Source organism: Pipistrellus kuhlii, unplaced genomic scaffold (genome assembly GCF_014108245.1).
Source record: "Pipistrellus kuhlii isolate mPipKuh1 unplaced genomic scaffold, mPipKuh1.p scaffold_m20_p_37, whole genome shotgun sequence".
NCBI lineage: Eukaryota > Metazoa > Chordata > Mammalia > Chiroptera > Vespertilionidae > Pipistrellus > Pipistrellus kuhlii.
This window is the reverse complement of record NW_023425537.1, coordinates 5,392,501-5,402,675: the sequence shown is the minus strand read 5'-3', so window position 1 is coordinate 5,402,675 and position 10,175 is coordinate 5,392,501. Positions and strand designations below refer to the sequence as shown.

The window sequence follows — 10,175 nt, the reverse complement described above, 5'->3', positions numbered from 1 at the left end:
AAAAAACCCCACAAAGGGTGAAAGGATCCCGTGGAAATGAAAGGTGCCCGGAGTTGATGCAAAAGAACCTCAGGCCCGTTGTGCAGACAAAGGGCAGCCCTGGCGGGGGCAGGAGTCAAGGGTTCGTGACCTGGCTCTGACCTGCAGGGCTGGGCGGCTTCTGAAGCAGCCGCTGAGCCTGGAGCCCAGCCCTTCCCCTGCTCTCACACTCTGAGGACGTGGAACACGGATGTTCTTCCTCTTGGAGGCCCCGGCCTGGTTCCTGGCGGGCAGAAGCCGTCTGATGAAGAAGTAGCTGCTGCTAAGACATGAGCCCTCGGGGAGGCTTCAGACCTTCCGGGCAGGAAAATTCAAGAGTCCCCGACACCTGCTCAGGCTTGGTGGCTGCTGTCACACAGAAACCCCCCGTCGCCCCAGATCTGTCCTCCATAAACTCACAATCACCTGTGGCCGCTTGCATGCTTACGTCCCAGAACCGCCTTGGGGTGTGGGTGCCCTCCGCACCCCCCATTTGCCCAGTGACCGCTCTCCATGGCGGTGTAGCCTTGAGACACCGATTTCAAGCCCTCGCTCGGGTCTCGCCCCGCCCCTGCCGTGGAGGGCACACACGGAGCGCAGATGGAACAGGTAAGTTTTATTTGGACTTTCAACTTGTTCAGAGGGCTCAGGGGCCCCCACCTCCCCTCTGCATTCCCCCCCCCCCGTCCCGTCCCCCTCTCCCCTCCCTGGGGGCACACCCGAGGTGCAATGCCAGGTGTCTCCGGGGTCCTTGGCCCCTTCCCCGCCGGACACCCCCCTGCGCCCAGGGGGAGGGGCGGGGGAGGAGGGAGGGCCTGGAAGAGTTGGATCAGAAGGGTACATGCACTGACAGTAGCGGCCACCGCAGCCGGCCCAGCCGGGACCCGCAGAGGCTGGCAGCGGGGGTGGAGTCGTCGTGGGTGGCAGGCTCTGGCGGTGGGAAGCTCTCGCCTCAGCCCGGGACCCCTGGCCTCCTGCTTACCCGTCCTTCTGAGGGTACAACTCTGAGGTAGATTTCACAGAGGGAACGTGGGTCACTGGGGAGTGGGGAAGGGGTTAGCTCTTTTGTGTTTGATCTCCACAGCACCCTGGGCCCATCCTTAGGTTCTGGCCTGGGAGGCAGGGCTGATGGCACCCACCCGGCTAGCAGAGCCTGAGCCACACACGGGTGCCAGGGGCTCAAGGGGGGTGAGAAGGGAGGGGAACAGCTGTCGTAACCACCCGTGCCTCGGAGCTGGGGGTCCCGGGAGGGGGTGCACGGGCCTAAAAGGCTGGCACAGACAGTCCCCTGGCCTGAGGGTCATGGTGCAGGGACCCCAGCCCACAGGGCAGCCTCTTTAGGCTGGGTCCTCCCGGTCCTCCCTCTCCTCTCCCACCCTCCCTGTTCCTCAGGGTGGGCAGAGGGGGAGAACGGGACTGGCCTGCAGAGAGTGGCAAGAATCAAGGTGTCTCCTTCCCCCCAACAGGGGCCCAGGCCACGCGCCCTGAGCTGGCCATGGGATGGAGGAACTGGCATCCGTGTGTAGGGCGGGCTCTGGAACCCCCCTCGGTCTGTGCCCCTCGGGCAGAGCACGGCCGGAGAAAGACGGATGTCTGGGGAGGGGCCGAGGGAGCTCCCGGGGCCCTTGGATGCCCTCCCACTCCCCAGGCCCAGCCACTAGACGTCTCCTTGGATCCCACTGTGTTGGAGAACAGAAAGGCAGAGGAGAGGCTGGCCGGGTACCCCCTCCCCGTCCCAGCCCAGATCCCCATCTCCCCTCGGAAGCCAGGGGGCTGGGGAGAGAGCCTTGACTGGCCTCCTGGGAGGAGCCAGGGCTGAGCGGTGCCTGGGCCTGGGAAGATGGCACACACGTTCACTCGGTAGCTAGTGGAGGTATCTGGGGGTCGCCAGGGGCAGGGGCCCCCCCACAAGATTCATGCAGCATTCAAAGTGAGTGAGTGCTGGGGGTGACGGGGGCGGGCGGGGGAACACCCTAGATCTTGCTGTTCTCCAGGTGGGAATCAATGTGTTTGATGAGGGCGTCGTCCGGGTACCCGACCGGGAAGCCCAGCTGGCAGAGCGGGCAGCTGCGGACGTCGGAGCCCACGGTCTCCATCAGCAGCTGTGGGGAGAGAGGGAAGTCACTTGTGATCCCCCAAACCCTCCCTCACGCTCCCCACATCCCAGCATGCCCTCTCCCTGGGGCCCTGGGGGGGGAGGACTGCAGCATGCAGAAGGGACCTGGCACCTTCTGTCCGGTACCACCCCTCTCCTCCCCGTCCCTGCCCACCTGCCACCAGTTCAGCATCCTCCCCCCACTCCCCCCCCAGGGCCCAGGGTCCCGGGAGGTGTGTGTGCTCGGTCTGCCAGGGCATCAAGGCATCGAGGGAAGGCCGGGCACAGCCGTGCCCCCAGAGTGACTAAGCCTCCGCTGCCGGGTAACACAAAGCACTGACTCGTCCCAAGCAACGTGTGACCCAAAAATAACTCTCCGTTTGGCTTTCGAGTGTATTTTGGTCCTTCGAGGTGGCAAAGAGTTGACTCTGACATTCAGGAAACTCATTATTTCAGTGAAACGACAGAGCCCTAAGACAGGTGTTACAGGGGCTCCGAGGCCCGATGGCGGGACGAGGGTGCGCAGGCCGGTCCCCATGTCAGCCAGGACCCTGGGGTCAGCGTGGCCTCCATCGCCAATGGGAGAGCATTCTGCTCAGGGCCTGTGCAGAGGGCTGCAGGCCGTGGCCTCCCTCCCCGGAGCCCTCGAATGGGACAGATAACGGAATCACTGCCCTGGTTACGCAGATGAGAGCGCTCAGGCTCGGAGAGGATAAGCCACTTGTCCAGATCCCCACAGCTACGAGGTCTGGGATCAAAACCAGGGCTGTCACTCTGCAGGCCCAGCCCTGACCCAGAGCCCAGACCAAGGCTTAGTGGTCCATCGGGGTGCGGGGCGCTGCCCAGGCCCCGGGGGAGCAGCGGGCGGGGCCCAGGGGAGCGGGCCGGGGCTGCCGGGTCTCCGGCCACTCACGTTGATGGACGGCCAGGACTGCGCGTGCTCGGCGTGGGCATAGGCGGCGGCTGCGGGCGCCTCGGGGACGGGGAAGCCGGCGCAGAAGGAGGAGCAGCGGACGGCGCCCGCCTCGGGGCTGGGCGGGCTGGGCGGCGCGGACCACTCGTCCTCCTCGGACGGCTGCTTCTCGAAGCGCAGGCGGAGGCCCTCGAAGGCGCGCCGCGGGCTGAGCGGCCGGCCCGGCCCGTAGAGCTCGGCGGCGCCGTAGGCGCGCGGCTTGGGCAGCGTGGCGGCCTCGGCCTGCAGCCAGGGCGGCGCGGCCGCGTAGGCGCCCTCGGCCCGCTCGGAGTAGCTGCGCCGGGCCTGGAAGCCGGCCTTGGCGTGCTGGCTGCCCGGCTTGGCGTAGGCGCGCTCCGCGGGCGGCGGCAGCGGCGGCGGCGGCCGGGGCGGCGGGGCCGGGCCGGCGGGGGGCCCCGGGGAGCGGCGCTGCGGGCCCGGGGACTGGCACGGCGGCACCGGCGACCGGCGCTGCGGGACGGGCGACGGGCAGGAGGGCGAGGCGGGCGAGAGGCGCTGCTGGGGCGAGGGGCACGGGGGCCCCGGGGAGCGGCGCTGCGGGGCGGGGGACTGGCACGGGGGGCACGGGGGCACCGCTCGCGCGGGCGGCGACGGCGAGGGGCACTGCGGGCCCGGGGAGTGGCGCTGCGACAGCGGCGAGTGCCTCTGGCCTGGAAGAGAAGCAGGACCGGGTCAGGGGGGCGAGGGGGAGAGAGGGGGTCAGAACTGGGGGCGATTGGGGGAGAGAGGGGGTCAGAACTGGGGGCGATGGGGGAGAGGAGGTCAGAACTGGGGAGGCGATGGGGGAGAGGAGGTCAGAACTGGGGGCGATGGGGGAGAGGAGGTCAGGACTGGGGGGTGATGGGGGGGAGAGGAGGTCAGGACTGGGGGGATGGGGGAGAGGAGGTCAGGACTGGGGGGCGATGGGGGAGAGGAGGTCAGAACTGGGGACGATGGGGGAGAGGAGGTCAGAACTGGGGGCGATGCGGGGGAAGGTCAGGACTGGGGGGCGATGGGGGAGAGGAGGTCAGAACTGGGGGCGATGGGGGAGAGGAGGTCAGGACTGGGGGGGGATGGGGGAGAGGAGGTCAGGACTGGGGGGATGGGGGAGAGGAAGTCATGGGGGCGGGGCTTGCTTTTGACCAAAGCCCGCCCACCCGCCTCAGGCTCGAAGGGAAAGGAAGCGGAGGGTGGGACACCGGTGGTACCACAGCTCCCCACCCCGGGGTCCGCCCGGCCCTGCCGCCTCTCACCGCTCCGGGCCTGCTCCTGCAGCAGCGTCCGCAGGATGCGGCCCTGCAGAGCGCTCAGCTCCCGCAGCCGGCCCAGCTCCTCCGTCAGCTCCGTGTAAGCCAGCGCCAAGTTCACCCTGAGGAGACCCAGGCCCCAGGTCACCGTCTGACCCCGCCTCCCCTGGCCCTGAGGTCAGAGGGCAGGGCTTCCTGTCACCGCTGTGGAGCAAGAGCCGGCTCTGCCCCGCACCAGGCCCTCTCCCTCCTCCCCCCGGGCCTCCTCCCCAGGTTCAGCGCCCCTGCCTCCAGGGAGCCCCCTCTCCTCCCGCGGGTGTGCCTGGGCCAGGGCAGTGGCTCCCAGACTATGGGCGGGGGCTGGGGAGCTCAGTGATGCCTGAGGGGTCCCTGAATCCTACGGCCTGACCATGTCCCACACAGGCATGTGTGAATGTTTTCCCAATCTGTGCGGAGCTGCGGTGACAAATAAAACACAGAGCCATCCAAGAGCCGCATGGCGTGGCTCGTAGCTTTTGTCCCCGTGCATCTTTCCAAGAGGAAGCGCAGTCCGTGTGCCGCCTGCAGGGGGTCCAGGAAGAGCCCTCAGCTCTGCAAGGCCAGGGGCCCTGCGGCTCCCCCTGAGGAGCTCCTTCTGCAAGCGAAGGGCTGGCCTCCTGGTCGGTCGGTCGGTCGGCAGAGGTGCCAACAGACACACGGAGCCCGCGCCTGCCCAGTGCCGGCCGGGCCCTGGCTTCCATCTCTAAGCGGCTCCGCCCCGGGGCGCCCGGGAGCCCCTCACCGGGATCTCCGGGCACAAAGGGCTGTGCGCTCGCCGGGGGGCGGGGGCACCCCTCACGCTGGAAACCTATCCGAGTGGCCCTGTTCTGGAACCGCCCTGGCAGTCCCTCGAAGGCGGGAGCTAATCCCTGACTGCACCTGTGTTCTCAGCACCTCGTCCGGGGCCTGGCACCCACACACGGATAAGGAGCTGAGCCTTCCCACCCAGTTGTCTTTCCTCCTCCACTTCCTGCTCGGACCTCCTGGGCGCCCACCCTCACCAAGCTGGAGCAGACGATGGCCACATCCCTCTTTCCTTTCTCTCCGGGTCCCTTTGGCCCAGAACCTCCGAGGCTATCCCTCTCAGCGTTGCCCCTCCCCTCCCCCCCACCCTGGCCTGCTCGCCCCCAGAGACCTTCCTCCCATGGCCTTGGGCCTCTGCCTTCTGTCCCGGGCTTGCACGGAGTCTGGGGGGCAGGGGTTTGGGTTCTCCTGCGTCCCCCCTACCTCACCAAGGCCAGAAGGTGGCAATTGGAGCGGGAGGGAAGTGACAGGCAGAGGCTCAGCCACTCGGTGGACCACTCCCCAGGGGAGGCCCTGTAGCCCAGGAGCTGCAGGGCCCTGGCAGGAACAGGCGGGACTTCTCCAGACCCTCCCTCAGGCCCGGCCCCACCCCACCATCCGGCACGGGAGAGGGGATGTGTGTGGACGGGAGGGAGTGGAGGTAGGTGTGAGGCCGGCCCGGTGAGTGAGTGTGTGTGTGTGTGTGTGTGTGTGGCCCCCGAGGAGGGGAGGGGAAGTCATGAGGTTAGGGCCTCAGAGGGCAGGAAAAGCCAGGGTGCAAGGCAGGTAATGACTGAGCCTCACTCTCACTCTCCACTCCCCGGCGGCCGGCTCTCTCGCTAGCGCTGGGGGGTGGCGGAGACCATGGCGTCTCCCACAACAAAACTATCTCGGGGTCAAAGCGAAATCATTGCAAACGGGCCGGGGCTCCCGGGGGCACAGGGCTACTCCTGAGGGGGGAGATGGAGATGGAAGAAAGGGGGTCCTTTCGGGAACCTCCCCTGAAGGCCTGCACGCAGCCCTGGTCCCAGCACACCCCAGCCCCGGTGTTGGCTGAATGTGTCCAGCGTCCACCCCCTCAGCCTCCGGGCCTGTGGGGAAACGCCATCTGCTTACACTGGGGACTCCGCAGTGGGAGGCCACCCCTTCAGGCCTGGGGGAATCTGAGGGCGGGAGCTGTGTCTCCCCATCTGACTGGGGGCTCCCCGGGCAGCAGGCCCCGCAGTGGGGGGAGGGGCAGGGGAGGGGCAGGGCGTCCTCCTCTGACCGAGCAGCCACCGTTCCTCTCCCCACTCCTCCTCTCCCCACTCCTCTCCCCTCTGCAGCCACTGCTGCATCTCAGGTGACAGATGCAGGTCGGTGCCTTCACACCCGGCTGGGAGCTCTCACCTGCCGCCCTCAGGTCCCAGGCCCCCGGCTCTCCCCTGCCTGCCTGCCTTCCCGCCCTCGCCAGGAGCTAGCCCAGTTTCCAGCGCCCCGCTTCTGGCAGCCCCTCACACAGAGCACACAGAGCAGCAGGAAGCGGAAGAAAGGAATCCCTGACCCAGAACGGCCAGCCCCTCACGCCTCTGATCTGGGGCCTGGGGCAGGCAGGGACTGTCCTGCGGGAACCCGGGGCAGCCCTCCCCGAGGTCTGAGAGGTCTGAGAGCCAACCCCCTGATGCCCTATGACCCTTGGGGAGCTCTCCCTTCACTGGGTGTCCCTCCCAACCTCAAGATGCAGAGCCAGGCTGCGAAATACACAAACGACCCGAGTGACTCACATTAGAAAACACTGCCAATTCAGTGGGAAAAATAAATCGCAACTTCACAACACAGCCCAGGGTCACACACATATACCCGAAGCACATTCTGCTTCCCGGCTTCCTGGCCCTGCTGTGTCCTACGACCGGGGCTGGTTGGAAGGATGGGTCTGGCGGACGGACGGCATCTGGGTGCTGCCTTATGGCTTAGACTACACGGGGAAGCTCTGAGTCTCTCGGAACCTGGGACGGACCCAGGGAGGAAAGAATCACAAATCACCTGCACGCGCGCTCGGCACAGGCCGGGCCTGATGCTGGGAACTTCGCTTACTCCTCTCCCCCCACTTTATAGATGTGGATGTGGGGGTTTCCAGGGGTTACGTGCCTGACCCCGGTCACAAAGCCCAGGGGTCACGGAGCTGCTGCGATGGGAGCTCTGGCCTCCTGGATGCCAGAGTCCAGGCTACCGGCCATATCCTGTACTTTGCCTTCCAAAAGGAACAGGTAAGGGAGGGCAAGGAGATGGGAGGGCAGCAGAGGAGCAGGAAGAGGCTGGAGACCTCCCAAGTGGCCGGGGGCCCTGAGCATCACCACCCGCCCGGAGCAGAGAGGAAGGAGCCAGACACATGTGGAAGCGGCGTCTCGGGGCTTGGGAGAGGCTGGCCCAAGGTCGAGAGCCGTGGTGACACAGAGCAGGCGTCCAAACAGGCTCTTGGCACCTGGGCCTGCTGAGCTGGCACCTCCGGAGGAGCACATGGCAGAGCTGGCAGGAAGGAGGGCAGCCTCTGCTGCACGTCTTGCCACCCTCCATTGACTTATCCTTCCATTCACTCTTCCCACGCTCGGGGATCTCACAGACCCGCCCACGGTCGCTATCCTCAGTTATCCACAAAGCCACCGGGGCGGGACCCGCCAGAGGCCCGAGTCCTCCCCTAGGACAGGCCTTTCTGCCCCAAACCCCAGGGCGCCCTGTGTGGGAGCACCCCTGAGGACACGGCAGGGTTGGCGTTCACGCGCTGGGCCATGGATCAGAATTAGGGATGGGCTTGAGGTCAAGGTGAAGGCTAGGGTCAAGGTGAAGGCCGGGTTCAGGGTCAGATAAGGGTTGGGGTGGATAGTTCCTTTTCAGTCAGAACTGTGGACAGAGTTGGGGTCAGGATAAGGGATGGGGTTCGAGTCAGGGATGGGATCCACATTAGGGTTAGGAATGGGGTGAGGGGCGAGCTGGCCATGGGGTCAGTCAGAATCACGAACCGAGTCAGGGCGGGGAGGAACACAGACACCAGCCTTCCTCGCCCTCCCATCGTTGCCCACAGCGGCCCTCAGATGCCCCCAGTCACCTCACCCCTGTGGGTAAATATAGGGACCAAACTTTCCACCACCCACAGGCACGCCCAGCACCAGTCTTCCCACACGACCCTCAGGGAGGGGACCACAGGCACCAGGCCATGGAGCGGACTTGAGGTTACGGGCCGCGGCGGGAGGAGGAAGTCGCTCTGCAACAACCCAGCGCTCCACCACTTCCTCTCGGGCGCCTTGAGCCCTTCACGCTCCTCGACCAGCTACGACTTGCGGTCCCCGGAGCCGGCTCCCCAGGGCCGCCCTGCCATGCTTCCAGCCCGGGCGCCTCCCCCACGCAGCCCGACGGGGCCGCTCCCCAGAGTGCCCGGCCCGGCGAGGGGCCACACAGCCCAGTTTGCCCAGAACTGTGCTGGTTCACACTGGCTGCCCCAGTGTCGATGCTCATGGCGCCCCTGGCACTTGTCACAGGGATCAGATTTGACCCACAAATCAACCGGCGCCTCTGATCACGGCCTCCAGCCCGAAGGAGCAGAATCGGAACCAGAAAAACACCCCATTTCCTCCCGCCCTCCTCCGAGTGTGTACGCTGAACGTCTCTGATGACTCCGCTGCTTTGTAAAAGCGGACAATACCTTCCTCGTGTGTGTGTGTGTGTGTGTGTGTGTGTGTGTTGATCTGTGAGAATTGAGCGAACAATTGTAGGTAAAGTGCTTAGTGCCTGGTGTGGAGGGAGGAAGGGTCAGGGGGATGCCGGGCGCACAGGGGAGAAAGAGGAGAGCATTCTGATCCCTTTTCTGGAGACTCCGGCTCGGTGACTTGGGCTGAAAGATGAGAGGAGGATGTGGAGTTCCCCAGGGAGGGAGGGAGGGAGTGTGGTGAGAGCTACTCTGCACCTTCCTGGCAGGGAAATGGCTCGACCGGAGACCCGTTTGGAGCCCACCAATCCCTCAGACCGCAATGAGGTGGGAGTGGTGGGCCTCGGTGTCAGGGCCCTGCCCCCGCCCCCGCCCCTCCCCGCCCGCCCGCAGGGGTTAACTCCTGTGAGCGCCGGCCGCTGGAGGAGGCTTGAAAGAAAGGAAGTAGGGAGGGTGAGAAGCGTGAAGGGGGAGGCCCTGGGCCCACGGCCTCTGGGGCACGAGGCTGCGCTCAGGGTACGTGGGGGTCTCCGGCTTCCGCCCTGGCCCACCCCACACTGCCCTTGACCTCTGTGCAGAGTTTCCATCCTCTCTCTCGGAGTTCACACTTCGCCCCCGGCACTAACCGCAAGCCCACGCAGAGGCTTGTGGGTGGGGAGCGGGGCGTGGGGGTGGGCGGAAAAGGGCCGGGCTGCACCGCTGAGCCCCCTGTGCTGGGAAAGAAGACAGTTTACCCCTCAGCGCCCAGCCTGAGCCCGTGTCTCCTTACGGGGGACCCCTCACGAGTGACCTCCCTCCCCGAGCCCTCGCTCCCCTCACCGGTCCTGCTCACACAGAGCCCTCAGACCCCGAGGAAGCCCCCTCCCCACGAACCCCCTCCTCCCTCAGCACAGCCACACTCAGAAGGCTCTGCGCTGGCCCAGAGGGCGGTGGCTGTGGGTCCCGCACCTCCGCCCCCCCCCCCCCCCCAGTCAGGGCACCTCAGGAGCAGGTGGTCTGCACTCCCACCCCCTCCTCGAGGGCCCCCCAGGCCTCTGGCCCCTGAGTGCCCCCTGCAGCTCTCCCCAGGGGCCACTTGTTTCTCTGGCATCGGTCACCAGGCTGGGACTATCCAAAGAGCAGGAAATCTCGCCCGGAGGTCAGACCTCCATGCAGTCTGGTCTGGTCTGGGGGTCCGTTTTCAGAGGAACATTGATGACCAGAGCCGACGGGCCAGAGACTGGAATGGGAGGAATGGGGAAACCGAGGAAGGGGAAACCCTGGGGCTGGGGCTGCCTCCCCCTCGGTGCAGGAAGGACCTGTGTCAGAGGATTCACAGAAGCAGTAGCTGCATGAGGGGCGCATTCTAACACCCGGGACCCC

At 66.3% G+C, this 10,175-nt stretch overlaps 1 protein-coding gene across 1 annotated transcript in view; it reads right to left on the bottom strand.

Moving 5' to 3' along the window:
- Positions 1–614: 614 nt before the first annotated feature.
- Positions 615–10,175, bottom strand: part of TBKBP1 (TBK1 binding protein 1) — a 17,570-nt gene continuing 8,009 nt past the window's right edge. Inside the window, exons 8-10 of the mRNA XM_045570831.1 lie at positions 4,316–4,434; positions 3,027–3,736; positions 615–2,120 (exon numbers count right to left, since the gene is read on the bottom strand). Coding sequence (XP_045426787.1) covers positions 1,992–2,120; positions 3,027–3,736; positions 4,316–4,434 — 958 coding nt within the window. The 3' untranslated portion in view covers positions 615–1,991. The remainder of the gene's footprint in view (positions 2,121–3,026; positions 3,737–4,315; positions 4,435–10,175) is intronic.